Source organism: Bufo bufo, chromosome 3 (assembly GCF_905171765.1).
Source record: "Bufo bufo chromosome 3, aBufBuf1.1, whole genome shotgun sequence".
Lineage (NCBI taxonomy): Eukaryota > Metazoa > Chordata > Amphibia > Anura > Bufonidae > Bufo > Bufo bufo.
The window spans coordinates 373,061,074-373,085,464 of NC_053391.1; the positions used below are offsets into that span (position 1 = coordinate 373,061,074).

The following is a 24,391-nucleotide window of genomic DNA, read 5'->3' on the forward strand; positions in this document are numbered from 1 at the left end:
GATGAATACATTACCTTGTGGGTGTTGCCATCCTCTTGTCAAAGGATTGTCACTGCACAGTCTGCTTCTGGTAGCCCTGATTGACCAGTGTCAGACTATGCAAGGACACACCCCAACTGCTAACAACCAGTTGGCGATTAATTCCTAAACTTCTATTAGGAATAATAGTGGATTAGCACAACATCCAGTAAGGGCTTATGCACACAAACATTTATATATTTTTATCTGCATCTGATCCGCATTTTTTGCCGATCAGATGCGGATCCATTCACTTCAGTGGGGCTGCAACAGATGCGGGCTGTCCACATCTGTATGTCCATTCTGCGGCCCTGTAAAAAAATAGAAGATGTCCTATTCTTGTCTGTTTTACGGATAAGGATAGGACTGTTCTATAGAGGCCAGGACATTCCATTCCACGAGATGCAGAATGCACGCGGCCAGTATTTGTGTTTTGCGGATCCGCAATTTGCAGACCACAGTACAGACTACAGCAGTTTGCATGAACCCTTATAAGAATAGATCCTCCAGAATTGTCAATTCACGGGGGATACACTTATTCACTAAAAAGACACAGCAGACACAGGTCCTCCTTAATAGTCCATTGTATGAAATCTTTACTGTAACATGGTTGTAATTGCAGTACTCCTGTCACCAACGTCTAATACTACTACTTTTATTCTCTCTATAGATTAGTGAAAAACATGATGTTGTCTTCTTAATTACCAAGTATGGCTACATTCACCTCTATGATCTTGAAACCGGCACCTGCATTTATATGAACAGGATTAGCGGAGAGACCATATTTGTCACCGCACCACATGAAGCCACTGCTGGAATTATTGGAGTCAACAGGAAGGGCCAGGTAAATTTGGATACTTGCAGATTGTCTGTCCTTGTTCCTGTGTGGTTTGGTGTAAGGCACGGGGCCATTTTCCTTGGGGAATAAAATAAATAAAGCCGATTTCAGGTATCCTCCATCACTTGGCTATTGCCTCATACGCTGTAGGTGTGTTATTAGACCACACATCCGTAGATGAATTGTCACTTAATAATGGCACAAGTTGGCTAATACATTTATTTTTATTTTTTTTGTCTTTTTTGCTCTCAGGTTCTGTCTGTCTGTGTAGAAGAAGAAAATATTATCCCATACATCACAAATGTCCTGCAGAACCCCGATCTAGCCCTGCGCATGGCTGTCCGCAACAATCTTGCCGGAGCAGAGGAACTGTTTGCTCGTAAATTTAATACTCTCTTTGCCCAGGGAAACTATTCAGAGGCAGCAAAGGTGGCTGCAAATGCACCAAAGGTTAGCAGCTATTCGGTATTAAATCTTTGTAGGCCATGATCCCATGGATTACATCACTCTTCTTCCTTCAGAAGGGCTATTTATTAGTCAGTAGGCTGACCAAGTGCCGCCAACAGGGCGCCAAAGAGCCCTTGAAAGATATTCCATAAATGTAGATATTCCATAAATGTAAAGGCCCTTTAATGCAAGTTACTTTTCGCCAAAATTCAGTGAATGTCTAAATGTCGATTGAGTGAAAAGTTTAGCGTTTTGCCCTTTGTTTTAGTAATGGGTGTTGTTTATGGCATTGAATGGCTTAAAAATGGACAGCAGCAGAGTAGACTGAATGTAAAGTTCATGCAGGAAAAAGTGCCCTTTGTTTGGACCTTTTGGTAGCCTAGGACAAGTGGGATTGGTTTTTAAACTTGCAATCTACAGTCATTTTAGTTTTTCTGTGTTTGACAGTTTATCTGTTTTTACTCTAGGGTATTCTTCGGACTCCAGAGACAATAAGACGCTTTCAAAGCGTTCCTGCACAGCCTGGTCAGACCTCACCACTGCTACAGTATTTCGGCATTCTCTTGGACCAGGGTCAGCTGAATAAATACGAGTCTCTGGAATTATGTAGACCTGTCCTACAGCAGGGTCGCAAGCAGCTCCTTGAGAAGTGGTTAAAGGAAGATAAGGTTTGTCTCAAAGCATGTGATATCTTAGCCATTGTTTGATATGCTGAAATGGTAGTAGTGGAGCTTTTTATTCCACTTTATATATTATATACTGTCTATACAATACTTATCTGTAAGAAATACTTCTTGTTAAAGTATGTGGTTCAGTGTTATAAATTAGTTTTTTATATATATGTATTTTTTTTCAGCTTGAGTGCTCAGAGGAGCTGGGAGATCTTGTGAAGTCTGTGGACCCAACATTGGCTTTGAGTGTTTACCTGAGGGCTAATGTTCCTAACAAGGTTATTCAGTGTTTCGCAGAAACTGGGCAGGTTCAGAAAATTGTCCTATATGCTAAAAAGGTATGATGGTTGCTGTATTTATATATTTTTTTTATATATATTTGCATCATTCATTTTATCATTTTATTTTATCAAATGAGTCATTTTATATTGCGTGAATTTGCACTGTTTGTATGCTGCAGGTTGGATACACCCCAGACTGGATTTTCCTGCTGAGAAATGTCATGAGAATTAACCCAGATCAAGGCCAGCAATTTGCTCAAATGTTGGTGCAGGACGAGGAGCCACTTGCTGATATCACACAGGTAAAGGAAATTGACAATGCTGAAGGCATCTGACAAATAATTCTGGGTAAAAAATAGATTTTTTGTTTTACAATTTTACGGCCTATTGCCTTAAAGGGATTTTCCATTAGAACAATACTGATGACCTGTCTTCCAGATAGGTCATTCATCTGAACGGTGGGGATCTGACTTCTGGAACCCTCGCCGATTGGCTGTTTGAATAGGCCAGTGAGCACTGTGGCCTTTTCCTAAGCCAGTGACCTCACATTTACTGGTTGCATGGCCTATATGCAGCTCAACCCCATTCAAATGAATGGACCTGGGCTGCAGTACCAAGCACAGCCATTATACAATGTACGGCACTGTGCATGGTGAGCTGTGAAAAGGCTCACTGGTCAGCCCATCTATCCTGGTGATAGGTCATCAGTATTACTCCTGGAAAACCCTGTTAGGTTGGACTACAAAATAGTACCAATAAGGCTCCATGCACACAACCGTATGTGTTTTGCGGTCCGTAAATTGCGGATTTGCAAAAAAAAAAACAAAAAAAAAAACGGATGACATCTGAATGCCATCCATTTATTTTAATTTTATTTTTTGCGGATCCATTGTAACAATGCCTAAAACGGACAAGAATAGGACGTTCTATTTTTTTTGCGGGGCTACGGAACAGACATACTGTTGCGGACACCACATGGTGTGCTGTCGACATTTTTTGCGGACCCATTAAAATGAATGTGCCTGTTTCCGGACACGGAAACAAACAAAGAACGTTCGTGTGCATGTAGCCTAAGTTTTTGAGTTTTGTTTTTTTATGTAATAAAATTAGAAAATAACGAATAACTTTTAGATTTTCTGTGCACTGTGTGGTATTAACAGAATGTGTTTTTCTTTTCACAGATTGTGGATGTTTTTATGGAATACAATCTAATCCAGCAGTGTACAGCTTTTCTGCTGGATGCTCTAAAGAACAACCGCCCCAGCGAGGGTCCCTTGCAAACACGCTTGCTTGAGATGAACCTAATGCATGCTCCACAGGTAGTCTGCCCTAACAGTTCTAAAATATGGGCTCAATTGTAAGCTGACATCTGTCATGTCGTTTAGTGCTAATCTCTGTGTCTCCATGTAGGTTGCAGATGCTATCTTGGGCAACCAGATGTTCACACACTATGATCGTGCCCACATCGCCCAGCTTTGTGAAAAAGCGGGTCTACTGCAAAGAGCTCTAGAACACTTCACAGATCTGTATGACATCAAGCGTGCAGTTGTCCACACTCATCTTCTCAATCCAGAGGTAAGATGTTCACCCTCTTTTGTAGGAGCGAAGACTGTGCAAATTGGAATTCTGAATATTAATAAGGTTTTCCAGGCTTTTGTAGTTTATTTAGCACAGTTAATAAAGGGGTTGGCCAATATCTATTACTAGCTGTACATGTGCTAGGAACAGCACATGCAGCTAGTAATAGGCATTATTAAAGGGCATCTGTCAGCAGATTTGTACCTATGACACTGGCTGACCTGTTGTATGTGCTCTTGGCAGCTGAAGGCGTCTGTGTTGGTCCCATGTTCATATGTGCCCGCATTGCTGAGAAAAATGATGTTTTAATATATGCAAATGAGCCTCTAGAAGCTCAGCTCTCTCTGCAACTACTGTGTCCTCTGCACTTTGACAGGGCCAAACAAAATTTTTCTCAGCAATGCGGACACATATGAACATGGGTCCAACACAGATGTCTTCAGCTGCCAAGCGCACATGGAACAGGTCAGCCAGTTTCATAGGTACAGATCTGCTGACAGGTGCGCTTTAAACAATTGATGCCAATGTCCGATGGTTTAATGACTAATTCATGTTATGCCCCTGCTTGGTGGCGCTGGGGACGAATTGCGCATGCGCTAGTTTACCTTCCTACCCCCAGTGTAATTGAATGAAGACCGCTGATGGACGTACTTTGCAGACATTTTGGGAGTGCAACGCTAGCAGGCAGATGAGCGCACTTGCAAGTACGCATTAATTAGTCACATTCAACCATTAGCCATCGACGCCAATGGTTTAATAATGCCTTTTGCTAGATGCATGCTTGTGCTGTACCTAGCACACGTACAGCTCGTAATATAATGCACAGGGCTTTCCAATTCTATGTTGGTATGGGTTTTCTTTTTCAATGCCCTTCTTTACTCCAGTGTCTCCAGAACTGAGAGGAAGATTTATCAAAACTGGTGCAAAGTAAAACCAGTATAGTTGCCCATGACAACCTATCACATTCCACCTTTGATTTTTCAGAGCTCCTTTGGAAAATGAAAGGTGGAACATGATTGGCTGCCATGGGCAACTAATCCAGTTTTCCTTTGCACAAGTTTTGATAAATCTCCTCTAAGGGCTCTTTCACACTTTCGTTCTTTTCTTCCGGCATAGAGTTCCGTCGTCGGGGCTCTATGCCGGAAGAATCCTGATCAGTTTTATCCTAATGCATTCTGAATGGAGAGAAATCCGTTCAGGATGTCTTCAGTTCCGGACCGGAACGTTTTTTGGCCGAAGAAAATACCGCAGCATGCTGCGCTTTTTGCTCCGGCCAAAAATCCTGAACACTTGCCGCAAGGCCGTATCCGGAATTAATGCCCATTGAAAGGCATTAATCCGGATCCGGTCTTAAGCTAAACGTCGTTTCGGCGCATTGCCGGATCCGACGTTTAGCTTTTTCTGAATGGTTACCATGGCTGCAAGGACGCTAAAGTCCTTGTTGCCATAGTAGTAGTGGGGAGCGGGGGAGCAGTATACTTACCGTCAGGGCGCCCCACGCGCATGGGTGACGTGATCACATGGATCACGTCATCCATGCGCATGGGGCGCTCTGACGTCATTCTGGAGCGCCCCGGGAGCCGCACGGACTGTAAGTATGCTGCTCCCCCGCTCCCCACTACTACTATGGCAACCAGGACTTTAATAGCGTCCTGGCTGCCATAGTAACACTGAACGCATTTTGAAGACGGATCCGTCTTCAAATGCTTTCAGTTCACTTGCGTTTTTCCGGATCCGGCGGGCACCTCCGGCAAATGGAGTGCACGACGGTTCCGGACAACGCAAGTGTGAAAGAGCCCTAAAGTGTGCTGCCTTAAGTCCGTCCACTCCTCCCCCTTCCAATCCTTCCCAGACTATGTAGTGTTTGAGGCCCCTTTATGTTGCACAGAGAAGGTGTCCCTGCTGCGGTTATGTCCGACTTGTCAGTGTATGTGTTGTATTCCTTTTTTGGTAGAATAAACTAAGAATGTCTGTAACACATTTTCTCCCGGTTTCCTTTTGCAGTGGCTTGTTAATTACTTTGGCTCTCTGTCCGTTGAAGACTCTCTTGAGTGCTTGCGTGCAATGCTTTCTGCAAACATCCGGCAAAACCTGCAGATATGTGTACAGGTGGCCTCCAAGTACCATGAGCAGCTTTCTACCCAGTCTCTGATTGAACTTTTTGAATCGTTCAAGAGTTTTGAAGGTATGTTGGGAGTAAAGAAAAATACATTTAGAGCAGGCATCAAATTAAAAATTGAAATGTTCTATGTATAAAGGGGGGGGGGGGTTCACTTTGTGTTTGTGGTTCTTGAGAACGTTTAACTTATTGATCATGACATACATAAGGTTTTCTTTTATGCACTGTTTTTAGTAGCGCAATTATCTTGGCTGGATAGTTAAAAAGCGTACATTTGTAGTGTAAGATTTCCTGTAGACATATCGATCTATTGAAAATGTGCTACCTCCACTTTGTCATAACATCTTATTGTCACCATGGAAATGCAGTCCAAGCTTCAGGCCCTGATGTTATAGAGCAGGAGGAGCTGAGCAGATTGCTATATTTTATTCATTTACATCAGTGGTCTTTCTGGGCTTAGAAGTCCAGTAGGCAGCCTTAGTGCTTGACTGCTATCTCTGTATGCACAGTCATAGGTGAAAGGCTGTCAGTCACTGAGTAGGACCGCCCATTGGACTCCTAAGATTAGAGACATCAGAGACTTGTATGAATAAAATGCTTTATTTTACAATAAAACTATATATAATTCTGCTTAGCATCTCCTGATAACAACCAGCCTGCAGATGTTTCCGGACCACTTTAAAGCGTAGTCTATTTGGAATGGTTTGGGGAAGTGGGGAACGCACAGGTAGCTTGCAAACTTTTGGCTTTGGTGGTATTTCTGTGGTTTGCCATTTAGTTTAATTAAATACCTTTCCTTTAGGGGTACCTCCCGCTGATGCTGCCACCTTGCCTGTTGTGTTTTTTTTTCTTCTTTTTTTTTCTTCAAATATCGCTCGTACGCCCCGCTGTGCCCCCCTGCAGTTTTCCCGCTCAGTATGTTAATCGTGTGCATCAGTACAGGGAGGAGGAGACGCCAGGGTTTCTCAATGGGTGTCTCCTTCTCCCTGGCTGTTCCGCGATCCAATCACAGCGGAGAGCGTCACAGCCAGGGAGAAGGTGAGCTTTTGTTTCCCCATAGGCCTGTTCTCCAGGACTGACTGTGCAGGGCTGAATGGGGCACATGTTGTGCTCATTTCGGTTAATTTTATTGGTACAAACCCAAAGAAACCTTTTTTTATTGAATAATTTATTTTATCTGAGATGAAGTGTGTTTTTAACCTTGTTTCTATAGGGCTATTTTATTTCCTGGGCTCTATTGTTAACTTCAGCCAAGATCCTGACGTTCACTTCAAGTACATTCAGGCAGCTTGCAAAACTGGTCAGATAAAAGAAGTTGAGAGAATTTGCAGAGAGAGTAACTGTTATGACCCAGAGCGTGTGAAAAACTTCCTCAAGGTAATTCTGACTGAATAGATCAAGTAATGCCACTCGATGTTCTGTGTGAAATGTCCTTTTATCGTTGCTATAATTAAATAATAATTACTTAGTTTACGCTTTGTACCAACCTAAAATATTATTCGAACACACACCTCCTTTCAAAATATTGCTGAGGTTAGGTCTCCTTTAAAAAATTGCCATGTAAATGTAGCAAGGTTTTTTTTTTTTTTTTTTTCTCCCTTTTCGTACCCTTTTTTGGACCACCTAGTTTCTGGTTGGTCCAGATACGATTTAGGCTACTTTCACACTAGCGTTCAGAGCGGGTCCGTCTGATGTCTGAGCTCCTATAATGCAGACGTTTGTATCCGTTCATAACGGATCCGTCTGCATTATAGTTTGAAAAGAATTCTAAGTGTGAAAGTAGCCTGAACGGATCCGTCCAGACTTTACATTGAAAGTCAATGGGGGACGGATCAGTTTGAAGATTGAGCCATATGGTGTCATCTTCAAACCGATCCGCCCCCATTGACTTACATTGTAAGTCTGGACGGATCCGCTTGCCTCCGCACGGCCAGGCGGACACCCGAACGCTGCAAGCAGCGTTCAGGTGTCCGCTCACTGAGCGGAGGCTGAACGCTGGCAGACTGATGCATTCTCAGCGGATCCGCGTCCACTGAGAATGCATTAGGGCTGGACGGATGCGTTCGGGGCCGCTTGTGACCCCCTTCAAACGGAGCTCACGAGCAGACACCCGAACGCAGGTGTGAAAGTAGCCTTATAAGTTCAGTTTCACTTTCCTTGAAATGTGCAACTGCAGAATTCGAGAGCCCCCTGCCCAGACGCAGCTATACTGTCTACAGAGAAGGCAGGACAGTTTATTAACTGGGGAAACTATGGTGGCCATTTATAGTGGAAAACCATGATCTTCTTACAAAGACCTGTAATGGCTTTAAAGGACTTTTGTAGTTGCTAAATATATAATATAGTAAGGGTACTTTCACACTAGCGTTTTTCTTTTCCGGCATAGAGTTCCGTCCTAGGGGCTCTATAAAGAACTGATCAGTTTTATCCCCATGCATTCTGAATGGAGAGTAATCCGTTCAGTTTGCATCAGGATGTCTTCAGTTCAGTCTTTTTGACTGATCAGGGAAAAGATAAAACCGCAGCATGCTACGGTTTTATCTCCGTGAAAAAAACGGAAGACTTGCATTTTTCCCCATAGGAATGTATTAGTGCCGGGTCCGGCATTCAAAATGCCGGAATCCCGGATCCGGCCTGCACATGCGCAGACCAGTACAAATGTGAAAAAAAAATACAAGACGGATCCGTCTGTCCGCATGTCAAGCGGAGAGATGGATTCGTTCTTGCAATGCATTTGTGAGACGGATCCGGATCACACTGCCACAAGTGTGAAAGTAGCCAAAATTGGGGAAACATTTACAGCACACACATTCACTTATATCTAGGAAGTAGGGAGACACTGTTCTTCTTGGCCTCCTAGGCTTCTGTATTCAGTATGGGAGCCACGGCTGTAGGTTGTAATGTGAATTTACAATGCTGGCTGCCTTAGTGAATACAGGAGCTTCGGAGACTAGGACTGTGTCCCCCCTAATACATAAGGGATCTGAGCAGCCCAAGCATGGACCTTGGCTGGTTTGTGCTGCTAATTAGAAGCAGACTCTGATATGCAATATGTTTAGAAAAGCAGTCATTGTGCACGCTCCTGCACTATAATCGTTTCTCTATAGAATTAAAGATACACTTTAAATCACCAAGACTTGGAAATAGAAAGCATTTACGGAGCCCCACAATAACTTCTCACATGTCTTGTGACATGTCAGAGAGGATTTAAGGGTGCATTCACATGACCGTATATATTTAGCAATTTGCGACAATGCGGATCTGCAAAAAGTACAGATGACGTCCATGTTGCATCCGTTTTTATTTTTGTGCAAACCCATTGTAACAATGCCTATGCTAGTCGGCAAAACGGACAAGAATAGGACATGTTCTTTCTGTGGAATGGACATATGGATGCGGACATCTTACGGTGTGCTGTCCGTTTTTTTTTTTGTTTGTTTGTTTTTTCCAGAAATGAATTGGTCTGCATCGTATCTGCAAAAAATACGGATCAGATGCAGACCAATACAGTCGTGTGAATGGTGACTAAATTTGAGGCTGATGCATAAACTTTGCAGCCAACTGGCCATGTTGCTTTGGCCTGCAGAGGTGAAGGTATAGATGCCGGATTGCAGGTTCTGGAGCTTTTTTCCATTGCCTGTTACAATTACATTCTACACTTAGTTACCTTTCTTTCATTTACTGAATGCTTGAATTGCCATGACAAGTTTTAGACTTAGTACCCCATGTAGACCCATGTTAATGCATTTTAAGCTTTTCCTGATGGAAGTTATTATTTTTTGTGCTTTTCCTTTTGTCTGTGGAATGAGCAGGACTTGTACAAGGTAAATCTCATACGGGTCTCCTTTTTTGGTGTAATTGTGTACGTAGGATTGTCATGTGGAAAAAGGGACATTTTAAGGTTTCCTTTGTTTTGTTGGATGGAAATTAATTTTATTATAGAGTGCTGTGCGACTATTGCGGAAACTTAGTGATATAGCTCTGCAACCAATATAAGTCTGTCCGCAGTACAGTTATAGCCGATATTAATGACAATGGCATGCATCCGCGTCAGAAACCTTTATATTGGACAGATCATTGTTATTTGATTGTTTACCTACCTTTTAACATTTGATATACTGATGCTTGGGTAGTTAGTGATTGCTGAATTGTATGGTTTTACATGTTTCCCGTTTTATGCATCGTTGCAGGAAGCTAAACTTACAGACCAGCTGCCACTCATAATTGTATGTGACCGCTTTGACTTTGTCCATGATCTTGTCCTGTATCTGTACAGAAACAATTTGCAGAAGTATATTGAGATTTATGTCCAGAAGGTAAGTCATCTGAGCCTGTGAAATGTATTATTTTTTATCCTTAATGAAATAATTGCAGTAATTGTCTTGTTAACAAGCCCCAGCATATATCATCAAATTGTAGGCTGCCTTTTTAAGGTGGCCATACACATAAGATTAAAGTCAGCTGGAATGGCAGATTTCGGCAATTCCTTCCGACTGTCGTTTGAAAAACTAGGGCGAACAAGCGATCGCTGACGAAAATGTCCACCGTGCTGGAAAAATTAGTCCGTTCATCGGCTGAAACTTCATATTGATTGCATGATTGGCTGAATTAAGCCAGTCACTTTCCTTTGTACTCAAGCACCAAGGGAGTCTGTGTTATATTGAAGACTGACAGTCAGGTCGTGCAGTTTATCTGGTGGGATCATTCGTACGAACGATCCCATGGACGACTGATCGGCCGCAATGTATGGCCAACTTTAGGGTCAGTTAGAGAGAAATCTCTAGTATAAGGTAGTAATAATTAAATACTTTAGCTAAAGCAGTTAGCTGCTTTAGTAGGATTTGTGAAATTTCCTTCCTATCTCCTCTATTTTGTAATGGAATAGTCTTCTTCCTTCTTTAAAGGCGTAGCCTCATGAAGACAGCCTCTCTCCTCCTGCTTTAAGGGCATATGGACTTAATAGCAGGGGGTTCTCTGCTTGAGAGCCATTCTGTAGACTGGAGAGGCGATGTATTACATTGATGGCGATTCATTTGAATGGCTGGCTTGTAATGCTACATTCAGGGGGTATATCTGGCCAGACTTGGTTTGGCTTTAAAGACCAGCTGATCGCCAGGGGACAGGAGAAACTAGACATGCAGGCTGTTGGTTTTTGTTTTCAATTTTTATGCGCTGCACTGTTCACTTTTGGGATTAAGACTTACTATATTTTTTATCTCTCAAGGTTAACCCTAGCCGATTGCCTGTGGTTATTGGTGGCCTGCTTGACGTAGATTGCTCTGAGGATGTAATCAAGAGCCTCATCCTTGTAGTGAGGGGACAATTCTCCACTGATGAACTTGTTGCTGAAGTTGAAAAAAGAAACCGGTAGGTGCCGCACATTCCCTTCGTGTATGATTGTCCTCTTACAGAGAGCTTTTGTTGGATGACTTACCCAAATACACTATATCATCTAAATTAGCTTGGGTATTTTATTTTTCCTATTAGGTTAAAGTTGCTGCTGCCATGGTTGGAGTCTAGGATCCACGAAGGCTGTGAGGAGCCAGCAACCCACAATGCTCTGGCAAAGATTTACATTGACAGTAACAACAACCCAGAGCGCTTCCTTCGTGAAAACCCCTATTATGACAGCAGAGTTGTTGGAAAGTATTGTGAAAAGAGAGATCCCCATCTGGCTTGTGTTGCATATGAGAGAGGACAGTGTGACTTGGAGCTTATCAATGTATGTGCTGCTTCTATATGCCTTGTGAAAATTTTGGTTGACCTTACTGAAATGTGTAAAAGTTTTTGGGTGGGGACACTCCCCATTGGGCGAGGACTCGAGCCAACACTCCCCATTGGGCGAGGACTCGAGCCAACACTCCCCATTGGGCGAGGACTCGAGCCAACACTCCCCATTGGGCGAGGACTCGAGCCAACACTCCCCATTGGGCGGCGATATGGCAGTTGTGGGGTACATTTTATATAATTTATTTTCTTTCCCAGATGAAGATTGAGAACGTTGATGCTCGGATAACTTTTGTGCACTACGTAATATGAAAAAAAACTAATGAAAGTATACATTTTGTTTTTGTGTTTCTTTTAAGGTTTGCAATGAAAACTCACTCTTTAAAAGCCTGTCAAGATATCTGGTACGCCGTAAAGACCCTGAATTGTGGGCCAGTGTGTTGTTAGAAAGCAATCCATACAGAAGGCCTCTTATTGATCAGGTACATTCCACAACTACTTATGCTTCTTTCACACAAGCGATACAGATTGTCAGGATCTGTTCAGGAAAAAAACTGATTGTTTTGCACAGAAGTTGAATCAGTGCTTTCTGAGATTGTGTTCAGTGTTTCCGTTTTTCTTCCATCTGGATTGCATGCGTGAAAGAAAAAAACTGAAGAACAATCATCTACATCTCTTACCAACCATCAGTGAAAGACATTTGCCATCCAGATTTCATGCTTTTTTTTTTTTTTTTTTTACATGCATTTAAAAAAACTAAAGAATAACATTCAACATCTACTAGTAATTATTAGTGAAAAACACATTACATCCGGATGCCTTCGGTTTTGCGAACAAGCCCCACTCACCTCTATAGAGCCAGAGGTGTATGAAAAATGCACATTATAGAACATGCTGCAAATGTTTCTTCCTTAACACAAATATGCTTGAAAACCGCTCATGTACACACACCCATTGAAATAAATGGGTCCGGATTCGGTCTGGATGCTATGCGTTTGCTACACGCATCTCATTAGGATGAAAAACTCGCTTGTGTGAAAGCCCTTAATGTGAGAGATGCTGAAACCAGAGTCATTTTGCACTGTGAAGGGCGTTCTCTTCCAAATAAAGCAATATTCATTCTTTCCAGGTCGTACAAACAGCATTGTCAGAAACCCAAGACCCAGAAGAAGTGTCTGTTACTGTAAAAGCTTTCATGACCGCAGACCTTCCCAATGAACTCATTGAGCTATTGGAGAAGATTGTTTTAGATAATTCAGTCTTCAGTGAGCACAGGTAGGTTTGGATATAAAATGTTACAAAACACTAATCACTTAAATGAAAAAGTATTAAAATAATGTAAAATTCCCAGTGCAAAACATTCAAAAGTCTTCATTTTACCACTCTGACGGTCCAGAGAACCAGTCCAACAAAATTCTTTGGAAGTCACCTCCATTCCTGCAGTCCTGCTATTGTTATCAGACAACCTGGTTGTGATGGTGGAGAGGTCACCTCAGTTTCTATGCCATGGGACCGACCAGTAGTTTGGTTCTTTTTTGTTCGTTCTGCTGCATTGTCTGGGAAACATTTTGGCAATCATATATTTACTGAAGTTCATTCATTTTCCTTCTCAGAAATCTCCAGAACTTGCTGATCCTGACTGCTATTAAAGCTGACCGCACCAGGGTTATGGAATATATTAATCGTCTGGATAACTATGACGCTCCTGATATTGCAAATATCGCCATCAGTAATGAGCTGTACGAGGAAGCCTTTGCCATTTTCAGGAAATTTGATGTGAACACTTCAGCCATACAGGCAAGGCAGCAGTTTTTAATTTATCTTCTTATCACTTGTCTCCCCTGTGTCAAGATTTTAATGACTTTTTCATCTGTTTTAGGTTTTGATTGAACACATTGGAAATCTGGACCGTGCTTATGAATTTGCTGAGCGCTGCAATGAGCCAGCCGTTTGGAGCCAACTGGCAAAGGCTCAGCTGCAGAAAGGAATGGTCAAAGAAGCAATTGACTCCTACATTAAAGCAGATGATCCTTCTTCTTACATGGAAGTTGTCCAGGCTGCCAATGCTAGTGGTATGTTTGTTTGTACACGCTGTTTAGTACAGCAGAGTGACATGTGAAACCGGCCTAATGTAATGCATGAGTGGATATTAAAACAGACCATTATATCAGAACACGAGAGTTTATACCAGATTAATCAAATTAGGTAGCAGTTTTAAATATATACGCAGACACAGCTTCTGGGATCTGTCCTGCATTTGGTGTGTAGAGAAGGTGATACAACTAATTTCTTATTTAAAGGGAACCTGTCACCGGGATTTTGTGTATAGAGCTGAGGACATGGGTTGCTAGATGGCCACTAGCACATCCGAAAAACCTAGTCCCCATAGCTCTGTGTGCTTTTATTGTGTCAGAAAACCGATTTGATACATATGCAAATTAACCTGAGATGAGTCCTGTCCCTGACTCATCTCACATACAGGACTCCTCTCAGGTTAATTTGCATATGTATCAAATCTTTTTTTTTTTTTACACAATAAAAGCACACAGAGCTATGGGGACTGGATATTGCGGATGTGCTAGTGGCCATCTAGCAACCCATGTCCTCAGCTCTATACACAAAAAATCCCGGTGACAGGTCCCCTTTAACGAGGACCTGTCACCGTTCCTGGTATGTCTGTTATTCCTCCGAGAAATGTATGTATAAATTGACACCTGGGTGTTACTTTTCTTGTTGCCAAAGTGGGGTGTCCCTCCACAGTTTCATACGGTCAGCTGTGATTGAGCAGTGCCACACTGTGGGGGGGGGGGGGGGGGCATTGCCCAAGCAGTAACACCCATTTGTCATACATTTATTCATACATTTCTAAAAGAAATGACCGAGGAACAGTACAAGGCAAGAAGTTGCTCCAGAATTATTTCATTGGGAAAGCAATTATTTACTAAAATTGGGAAAGCAGGACAAGTTACTGGGCCTGGGGGTTCAGGATCTTTACTATTAGAGGGGTTTTCCAAGTGTTTTATAATGAAGACCTATCCTCAGTATGCCGCTCAGCTGTTTGGGGAGGCCATGGCTCTTTAGTGAGCACAGTGGCCTCCTCGCAGCTTACCAAGTACAGCACCGTCCGTTGGTTAGCAGCTGTGCTTGAATGGGACTGAGCTGCACATAGACCATGTGACTGATGAATATGACCTCATTGGCCAAGGAAACGGCTGCGGTCTTTTCAAACAACTTATCGAGAGGGGTTCCGGGAGTCTGACCCCTCCATTCAAATACTGATTACCTATTTTGAGGATAAGTCATCGGTATAAACAAGCCCTTTAATGGCTTTTACTTAGCATCGGTCATCAATATTAAATCTGTCAGGTCAGACACCCAGCATCCCCACTGATCAGCTGTTTCAGGACCTACTGAAATCACACCGGTGCATACACTGTAGTGGCCAATGCTCATACACATAGTGAACATGCCTGGTTACTGCTGCACTGCTCACATTCAAATGAAAATAGCTCCTAAAAACAGCTGATCAGCTAGGGTACTGGGAGTCGGACTACTGCTGATCTGCTGTTGATGTCCTTTCTTAAGGATGGGTCATCAAGTCCTGGAAAACCCTTTTTAATGAACCCACATCGTTGAGCAAGCAAATTACATTTCTGTGCTGTCGAGTGGTAGTTGTACAGGTAAAATTGCTATTGAGGTAATTTTTATCAAACTGGTGTAAAGTAGAACTGGCTTAGTTGCCCATAGCAACCAATCACTTCCACCTTTTATTTTTCCAAAGGAGCTGTGAAAAATGAAAGGTGGAATCTGATTGGTTGCTTTGGCCCCATATATATTATTTTTTTGTAAAACCAGAAAGGAAAACCCCATCAGATGACTAACTTTTTTCATGTGATGTCTTTTTAGGGAATTGGGAAGAACTTGTCAAATACTTACAGATGGCCCGTAAGAAGGCAAGGGAGTCCTATGTAGAAACAGAACTCATCTTTGCTCTTGCTAAAACCAACCGCCTCACAGAACTTGAGGAGTTTATTAATGGACCTAACAATGCTCATATTCAGCAAGTAAGTTTTTCGGTTATCAAATCATATTACATTGCTAGTATTCTGAGCGTTACAAGTCATTTGTGTTGAATCTGCAAAAAATATCCTTCCGTGTGGGATCTGTAATGTTTCAGACTATTCTGTTGTCCATTTTTCCTTCTGGATGGCATCAGTATGAGTCTAATGCTACTTTCACTCTGGCGTTTGGTGCGGATCCGTCTTGTATCTGCACAGACGGATCCGCACCAATAATGCAAACGCTTGTATCCGTTCATAACGTCTTGACTTGCATTGAAAGTCAATGGGGGACGGATCCGATTTCAATTGCACCATATTGTGTCGGTGAAAAACTGATCCGTCCCCATTGACTTACATTGTAAGTCAGGACGGATACGTTTGGCTCCGACACTGCAAGCTGCATTTTAGTGACTGTCTAAAAAACGTAACTGAGACCAAACGCAGCCAAATTGATGCATTCTGAATGGATCCTTATCCATTCAGAATGCATTGGGGCTGAACGGATCCTTTTTGGGCCGCTTGTGAGAGCCCTGAAACGGATCTCGCAAGCGGCCCCAGAAACGCCAGTGTGAAAGTAGCCTTACATGAAAACCGGACCACAATTGTGCATGTTGCAGTTTTCTTGACAAAGACTTGAGGGTCCTTGAAAAATGATGACTTGAACAGCATACAAATTAGAATATCACTCATCTGAATGAGCCCTAATGTTAGTATTCTTTAATCCTGGGTTTCCTACTTTAGATAATCCTTCTTTGTTACAAGGATCCCTCTATAATAAGCTGAACACAAGCCGTTTTGTTGCTTGGACCCCCAGCATGTCATATTTGGGGGAACCTAGCAGCAAGCGCTGAATTCACTCGCAGCACCACTGCTGGGGTAAGAACTACACAGTTGCCATTTAATGTGCTTTCTGTGTAAAGTATGGTCAAGAGAATAATAGAGGATAAGCAGCACTACAGTTTCCAACAATTGGACGGAGTATCTACCATTAATAGGAAAGGTGGTGCTCGTGGGTGGAGAGCCTGGCTGGGGGTCCTGACATGTACCAAAAACATGTAGAAATCCGCAGCACTCTTCCGTTTGTGAAAAAAATCCAGTCTTTTATTTAAATCAGCAGCATAGTGACAGCGACGTTTCTCGCCCATATTCCTTGGGGGACACAGGAAACCATGGGTATAGCTCTGCTCCCTAGGAGGCGTGACACTAAGTGAAAGCTGTAAGCCCCTCCTCCATCAGCTATACCCTTCAGCCTGGAGAAGAGACTGCCAGTTTTTGCTTAGTGTCCAAGGAGGCAAGACACCCCCTGCTTATGCAGGGTTGTTTTCCTATGATTTTTTATTTTTACGTTATTTGTTGTTTTTAATTCGGTTTTTTTCTACTTACAGGGACAACAGAGGCGCATTAGACCCCTCTGTTTCTCCCGGGGTTGAGTTGCGCCAGTGCCGGTAATTCCGCACTGCCGCCTCCCCCACAGAAGACAAGGTGGACCAGGGCAGCCTCGCTCCCCTGCGTCCCGCCAGCTCAGGGTCGCCCGCACGCCAAGTCCCTCCCCCGGCTTGCTGCCACTGCGGTGCCAGGAGCTGAAGGGGCGACCCCGCTGGATGGATTGAGGGTGAAGACAGCGTATGGTGAGACAGGCTGCTCCAGCCTCCCCTTCCTCCCTCCCACCGCTGCTACAGGCCTCCTGGGCTCCCATGGCCACTGTTACTACATGGCCACTGCTACATCGTGCGCCCACCCCTCCCCCCCCCGATATCGGACCGTTACCGGGCAGGGGAGTTTATCTGGGCAAGTCCTTGGCAGGGACGCTGCCTTCTGCCACATCCAGGCGCGGAGGGGGCCGCTTTCTTGGCGTGAACGGCGCCATTTCAGGCCGGCACTTCATTATCCTTGGGGGTTAAGTTCATTTTGCCGCGCGCGCGCGGCTCTGCTTCAGAGCGGCAGGGAGGGGGCGGAGCTTCCTACATGCGCTCCGCTACTTCCGGGTTCATCGCACAGTGCTGCGTGGAATCCTCTCTGCAGTGCGATCCGAAGCCGGTGCTGCTGCCTCTCCTCCACAGCCTCCTCAGTCTGTTCCCCCTTACCGCTGCCGCTTGCATCATCCGGGTCTGGTAGGACTTTTAACCCCCTCCGTGCCACAGTACTGTCGCTTGGGTGTTATCCCCGTTTCTTTCCTTGGGGTCTCCCACTTAAGTGCAACATCTTTGTTCCACCATGTCAGACCCTTCTGCAGCCGCCAAGCCTTGGTACCATGCCTGTACTGCTTGTAGGGAACCCTTTCCCCGGGGGCAGTCTGATCCGCACTGTACTGCATGTCGGGCTCCACCGCAGCCTCAGTCGCCCGCTGTGTCGCTCCCTGCTGCCTCTGACCCGCCTGACTGGGCTAGATCCCTGTCCCAGGCCGTGGAAAGCCTCACTCATGTCGTGGGCCGCCTAATAGACAGGCCGCCTACCCCGCAGGACGCCACTCTTACTGTCGCGCCCTCCGGGTCCACCGCTTCTGCCGCTGCAGCGGGTTCACTCTCCTTTAGTGACCCCTCCCGAGCTAGGCACTCTCAGAAGCGTATTAGAGTAGAGCGAGCCTCCTCCTCGGATGCCTCCCTCTCCCCGCCACGCGTGCGCACCCAGACGAGCCTCTCCTCCCCAAAGGATTCGCTCTCTGAAGGTGAATTGGCGGTTTCAGATTTGGAAATGGACTCGGCCCTGCCGTCCAAGCTAGCCTCAGCGATGGGTCATCTCATCTCTGATATTCGTGACACCTTTAAGGTGCAGGATGATCCCCCTAGCTCGGACGCAGCTAGCGTCTCATTTATCAGACCCAGGCAGGTCTCAAAAGTCTTCCCAATCCACTCTGATTTCTCCTCTGTGGTGTCTAAGGCTTGGGCTCGACCGGACGCCCGTTTTGTCAACCCCAAGAAGCTGGACATTTGCTATCCTTTTCCAGCAGATGTCGTGGCCACATGGTCTTCCCCACCCAAGGTGGACCCCCCTGTGGCCCGGCTGTCGAAGAACACGGCCATCCCTGTTCCCGACGGGTCCTCTCTTCAGTCAGCGGAGGACCGTCGCATGGAGACCCTTTCTAAGGGCATTTTTGCTGCCTCCGGTTCGGCTCTCAGACCGGTTTTTGCCTCTGCTTGGGCAGGGAAAGCAATCTCTGCTTGGGGTGCGCAGCTGGAACAGGAGTTGGACTCGGACGTCCCTATCCAGGACCTGCGTTCCTTGGCCCAGCTTATTGTTCGGGCCGGGAATTTTGTTTGTGAGGTCTCCCTTGATGCGGGAGCCCTTATTGCACGCTCCTCCGCCCTGGCAGTTTCCGTCAGGAGGGAGCTCTGGCTGAAGGTTTGGAAAGCGGACGCTGCCTCCAAACGTTCCTTGGCGGGGCTACCGTTTGCGGGTTCCCGCCTTTTCGGGGTCCGCCTAGACGAACTTATTTCGGAGGCCACGGGTGGTAAAAGCACCCATCTTCCTCAACCCCAAGCCAGGGGCGCCCCCCGCGGACGCCCTGGTGCGTCTCGTTTTCGGTCCTCCCGCAGGGCCTCTGGGGCTCCCACCACAGCTGCCGCTTCGGCTCCTCCCCAGGATAAGCATAGGAAGCCGTTTTTTTCGGGCGCAGCCCTCCTGGCGCAAGCCGCAGGCTGCCCGCACACCCGCAGCAAAGCAATCCTCTGCCTGAAGGCGCGCCCCCACCCACCCGGGTGGGGGGCCGGCTCCTCCTTTTCAGGGACGTCTGGTTGGCTCACGTCTCCGACGCCTGGGCCCTCGAAATTGTGTGCTCCGGATACAAAATCGAATTTGCATCCTTCCCTCCAGATCGGTTCTTTCGCTCCCGCCTGCCACGGGACCCGAAACGCGCGGTTGCGTTCTCCGCGGCCGTTCAAGCCTTACTGGACAGGGGGGTGATTACCCCCGTTCCTCTAGAGGAAAGGTTCCAAGGGTTCTACTCGAACCTCTTTGTAGTTCCCAAGAAGGGAGGTTCCATGCGGCCCATTTTGGACCTCAAAAAGCTCAACCGTTTTCTCCTCCTTCGACGGTTTCGGATGGAGTCCCTCCGTTCCGCGGTGGCTTCCCTGGAGCAGGGAGATTTCATGTCTTCCATCGATATACAGGATGCCTACCTCCATGTTCCGGTAGCCCGGTGTCACCATCGCTTCCTCCGGTTCGCCGTGGGGGACCTCCACTTCCAGTTTGTCGCCCTTCCCTTTGGGCTGGCAACAGCCCCCCGGGTGTTCACCAAGGTCCTGGCCCCGGTTTTGGCCTTACTCCGTTCCAGGGGTGTTTTTCTGCTACCGTACTTGGACGATATCCTCATCAAGGCTCCGTCCCTTTCTCAAGCGGTTGCCAGCGTGGATCTCACTCTAGAGACTCTGACGAGGTTCGGTTGGGTCATCAACTTCCCCAAGTCCTCCCTTCCCCCCTCCAGACAACTGGTCTTCCTGGGAATGCTTTTAGACACGGGAGCGGCGGAAGTACGTCTTCCCTCGGAAAAACGTCTGATCCTCCGTGGGGCGGTTCGGGGTCTCCTTCTCCACCGTCGACCGTCCTTCCGCTTCTGCATGCGGGTCTTGGGGCAGATGGTTGCCTGCTTCGAGGCGATCCCGTTTGCGCAGTTTCACTCCCGCCCTCTCCAACGGGCGATCCTCTCCTCCTGGGACAAATCGCCGCAGTCTCTGGATCATCCCTTCCATCTATCGCCTCCGGTGAGGTCATCTCTCCGCTGGTGGTTACAGTCCCCTCTTCTGGGCAGGTCTTTTCTGCCACTCAACTGGTTGGTGGTTACAACCGATGCCAGTCTCTTGGGCTGGGGAGGCGTGTTTCCTCCCCGATCCGTCCAGGGCATTTGGTCTCCATTGGAGTCCAAACTCTCGATCAATGTCCTGGAGCTGAGAGCGGCCCTTTTGTCTCTACGACACTGGACTCATCTGTTGAAGGGTCATCCAGTTCGTGTACAATCGGACAACGCCACGGCTGTGGCGTACATAAACCACCAGGGGGGCACTCGCAGCGCTGCTGCAATGAGGGAGGTCTCCAGCATTCTCCGTTGGGCGGAAGCCCACGTCCCGGCCCTATCGGCAATTTTTATTCCAGGGGTGGACAATTGGGCGGCGGACTTCCTCAGTCGCACCACTGTCGACCCCGGCGAGTGGTCTCTTCACCCGGAGGTATTCGAGGCCATTTGCCTTCGTTGGGGCATACCGGACGTGGACCTCATGGCCTCCAAGTTCAATCACAAGGTCCCCGCCTATCTGTCCAGGGCCAGGGATCCGGGAGCTTGCGGAGCCGACGCCCTCGTTCTTCCTTGGCGAGGCTTCGCGCGTCCATACATATTCCCTCCCATCCCACTCCTGCCCAAGGTCCTTCGGAAGATCGCGGCGGAAGGCGTCTCGGTGATTCTGGTCGCTCCGGACTGGCCCTGCCGGTCTTGGTATGCCGACCTCATGCTGCTCCTGGCAGACGCGCCCTGGCCGCTGCCCGCCAGGGAAGATCTTCTCTCTCAGGGACCGATCTTCCACCCGCGTTTAAGGTCCCTACGTTTGACGGCGTGGTTGTTGAGACCACCGTCCTGACACGTAGGGGTTTTTCTGCGGACGTCGTCCGCACCATGATCCGCGCCCGTAAGCCGTCCTCTTCTAGGATCTATTATAGGACCTGGAGGACCTATTTGGGGTTCTGTGCCGATCTAGGGATTCCTCCGCTCCGCTTTTCTCTCCCCCCTGCAAGGTTATTTTCCTTGTAGCAGTCACCTCTCTTCGGAGGGTGTCCGAATTGGCTGCACTCTCCTGTCTGGAACCTTTCCTAGTGTTCCACCAGGACAAGGTGGTTCTTCGTCCGGTCCCTTCCTTCCTTCCTAAGGTGGTCTCCGCCTTTCATCTGAACGAGGACATCGTTCTCCCCTCTTTGTGTCCTTCCCCTTCCCACCCTAGGGAGAGGGAACTTCATCGCCTGGACGTTGTCAGGGCGCTCAAGGCTTACCTGGAGGTAACCGGCTCTTTCAGGCGTACTGACTCGCTCTTTGTGGTTCCGGAGGGGTCGCGCAGAGGGTTGGCGGCATCCAAAGTTGCTATCGCCCGTTTTGTCAAGATGGCTGTTACTGAGGCTTATCTCGCCAAGGGCAAGGTTCCGCCCCTCGGTGTTACCGCTCATTCCACTAGAGCGGTCGGGGCTTCCTGGGCTCAGAGAAATCGGGCTTCTACGGAGCAGATTTGCAAGGCGGCCACTTGGTCCTCCTTGCACACCTTCACCAAGTTCTACAGGGTGCATACTCATGCGTCGGCTGACGCTGCTTTAGGCCGTCTGGTGTTGCAGGCGGCAGTTGATTGATGCCTCCGGTGTTGGTCTAGTTTGTTCTGGTCCCTCCCTTCTGGGACTGCTCTGGAACGTCCCATGGTTTCCTGTGTCCCCCAAGGAATATGGGCGAGAAAAGGAGACTTTTGTATTACTTACCAGTAAAGTCTCTTTCTCGCTCTTCCTTGGGGGACACAGCACCCGCCCTTCATTTGGGTTTACAGTTGTGGTTCCGGCTTGGTTGCCCCCGTTGGGGCTTGACGGTTCTTTTTCCGGTTGGTGGTTATCTTTCACTACTTGGACACGCAACTGGCAGTCTCTTCTCCAGGCTGAAGGGTATAGCTGATGGAGGAGGGGCTTACAGCTTTCACTTAGTGTCACGCCTCCTAGGGAGCAGAGCTATACCCATGGTTTCCTGTGTCCCCCAAGGAAGAGCGAGAAAGAGACTTTACTGGTAAGTAATACAAAAGTCTCCTTTTCGACCATCTCTGGTCTTTATCAAGCTTGATAAAAACCAGAAATGGTCAAAACGTCGCTTTCACTATGCTGCTGATTTACATAAAATACTATTTTTTTCACAAACAGAAGAGTGCTGCGGAGTTCTACATATTTTTAAAGCATGGACAAGCCACATCCAGATTTGGAAGCCTGTTTGCAACAAGCACCTTCCCTAGCTAAATATTCATTTCTAATAGCTGGAGGCTAGTGTATTAATTAGTTTAAATCAGTACTGTTTGTTGTGTATAAAACCAGTGAGTTTATCCACCGTTCATTTTTCTCCTATTAGGTTGGTGATCGATGCTATGATGAGAAGATGTATGATGCTGCTAAGCTGCTCTACAATAACGTTTCAAACTTTGGCCGTTTGGCATCCACATTGGTTCATCTGGGAGAATATCAAGCGGCTGTCGATGGGGCACGAAAGGCAAACAGCACTCGCACATGGAAAGAGGTGAAACGGGCATCTTTTCACCAGTTGGATTTTTGTCAGTTCATTTTGGAATATTCCATCAAATAATATTTTTTTTGTCTTTTTTTTACCAGGTTTGCTTTGCTTGTGTTGATGGTAAAGAGTTCCGCCTTGCCCAAATGTGTGGCCTTCACATTGTGGTACATGCTGATGAACTGGAGGAGCTAATAAACTATTATCAGGTAACTGCAGATGGTTTATTGTAAGCTACAGTACCTACATTAAGACTTCACCAAGTGGAGTCTAGGAACTTAATTCAACACTTCACATTTGTGCCATCGTGTGTTTTGTCTTTATGTAGGATCGTGGGTATTTTGAGGAGCTCATCACCATGCTTGAAGCAGCTCTGGGACTGGAGAGGGCACACATGGGCATGTTCACTGAGCTTGCCATTCTGTATTCTAAGTTCAAGCCACAAAAAATGAGAGAGCACTTGGAGCTCTTCTGGTCCAGAGTGAACATTCCCAAGGTAAACCACAGCATCTTTTATACATGTAGATTGAAGGAAAGTGTCTCCATCACGAATGGTGTTATATGTGTGCTTTATTTTTGCAGGTGCTCAGAGCAGCCGAGCAAGCCCACCTTTGGGCAGAGTTGGTGTTCCTTTATGATAAATATGAAGAGTATGATAATGCCATTATCACCATGATGAGCCACCCGACAGACGCATGGAAGGAAGGACAGTTTAAAGATATTATCACAAAGGTAATGCTGCAAATGCTTGTGCCATCTGCAAAGTGTTTAATGCTTGTATTTACTGACATTGTTAGGCATCTACAAAGTAGACACCTTTTATACACTAAAAAAGTGTAAATTAACAGAAGATGTTATTTGGGTGGGGTTAACATGTATGTTACAACAGAGCCGCATAATGCATGGTGAGCAAAAACTGCCGTCTGCAGGTTCTTGAGTCAGACTGAAGCTAAGGGGAATGTATTAGTATTCATATAACTGATGTATCATCTGCCATTTTTGGTTTTGAAGGTGGCCAACGTGGAGCTGTATTACAGAGCAATTCAGTTTTATTTGGAATTCAAGCCACTGTTACTGAACGATCTCCTGATGGTATTGTCTCCAAGACTGGACCACACCCGCGCTGTCAACTACTTCAGCAAGGTACGTTCAGTGTGGACTAGCAAGGATTTATACCCACCGAAAATCTGTATATTCATTATTAGGATAATCCCGCATGCACAGATGTTACTTGAACTGAACATTTTGTTTTTTTGTTCAAGGTGAAGCAGCTTCCTCTTGTAAAACCATACCTCCGCTCAGTACAGAACCATAACAATAAATCCGTCAACGAGGCTCTTAATAACCTTTTCATAACAGAAGAGGACTATCAGGTAATAGTTGTAAAAAATGCTACCTAGAAGTTTCATTATAAAGTGTCATTTTT

At 46.1% G+C, this 24,391-nt stretch overlaps 1 protein-coding gene across 3 annotated transcripts in view; it reads left to right on the forward strand.

Annotated features, from left to right (window-relative positions):
- The window catches only part of CLTC (clathrin heavy chain), a 92,261-nt gene that overhangs the window by 56,252 nt on the left and 11,618 nt on the right, over positions 1-24,391 (forward strand). For all 3 annotated transcript variants that reach the window (XM_040424662.1, XM_040424663.1, XM_040424664.1), the window contains 23 exons: positions 689-862; positions 1,109-1,306; positions 1,771-1,971; positions 2,160-2,312; positions 2,435-2,557; positions 3,437-3,574; positions 3,666-3,830; positions 5,838-6,018; positions 7,166-7,329; positions 10,143-10,268; positions 11,177-11,319; positions 11,440-11,674; positions 12,039-12,161; positions 12,809-12,954; positions 13,293-13,476; positions 13,559-13,751; positions 15,586-15,743; positions 22,810-22,974; positions 23,067-23,174; positions 23,294-23,461; positions 23,548-23,697; positions 23,977-24,108; positions 24,228-24,338. In XM_040424662.1, the coding sequence (XP_040280596.1) occupies positions 689-862; positions 1,109-1,306; positions 1,771-1,971; positions 2,160-2,312; positions 2,435-2,557; positions 3,437-3,574; positions 3,666-3,830; positions 5,838-6,018; positions 7,166-7,329; positions 10,143-10,268; positions 11,177-11,319; positions 11,440-11,674; positions 12,039-12,161; positions 12,809-12,954; positions 13,293-13,476; positions 13,559-13,751; positions 15,586-15,743; positions 22,810-22,974; positions 23,067-23,174; positions 23,294-23,461; positions 23,548-23,697; positions 23,977-24,108; positions 24,228-24,338 (3,639 nt within the window). The remainder of the gene's footprint in view (positions 1-688; positions 863-1,108; positions 1,307-1,770; positions 1,972-2,159; positions 2,313-2,434; positions 2,558-3,436; positions 3,575-3,665; positions 3,831-5,837; positions 6,019-7,165; positions 7,330-10,142; positions 10,269-11,176; positions 11,320-11,439; positions 11,675-12,038; positions 12,162-12,808; positions 12,955-13,292; positions 13,477-13,558; positions 13,752-15,585; positions 15,744-22,809; positions 22,975-23,066; positions 23,175-23,293; positions 23,462-23,547; positions 23,698-23,976; positions 24,109-24,227; positions 24,339-24,391) is intronic.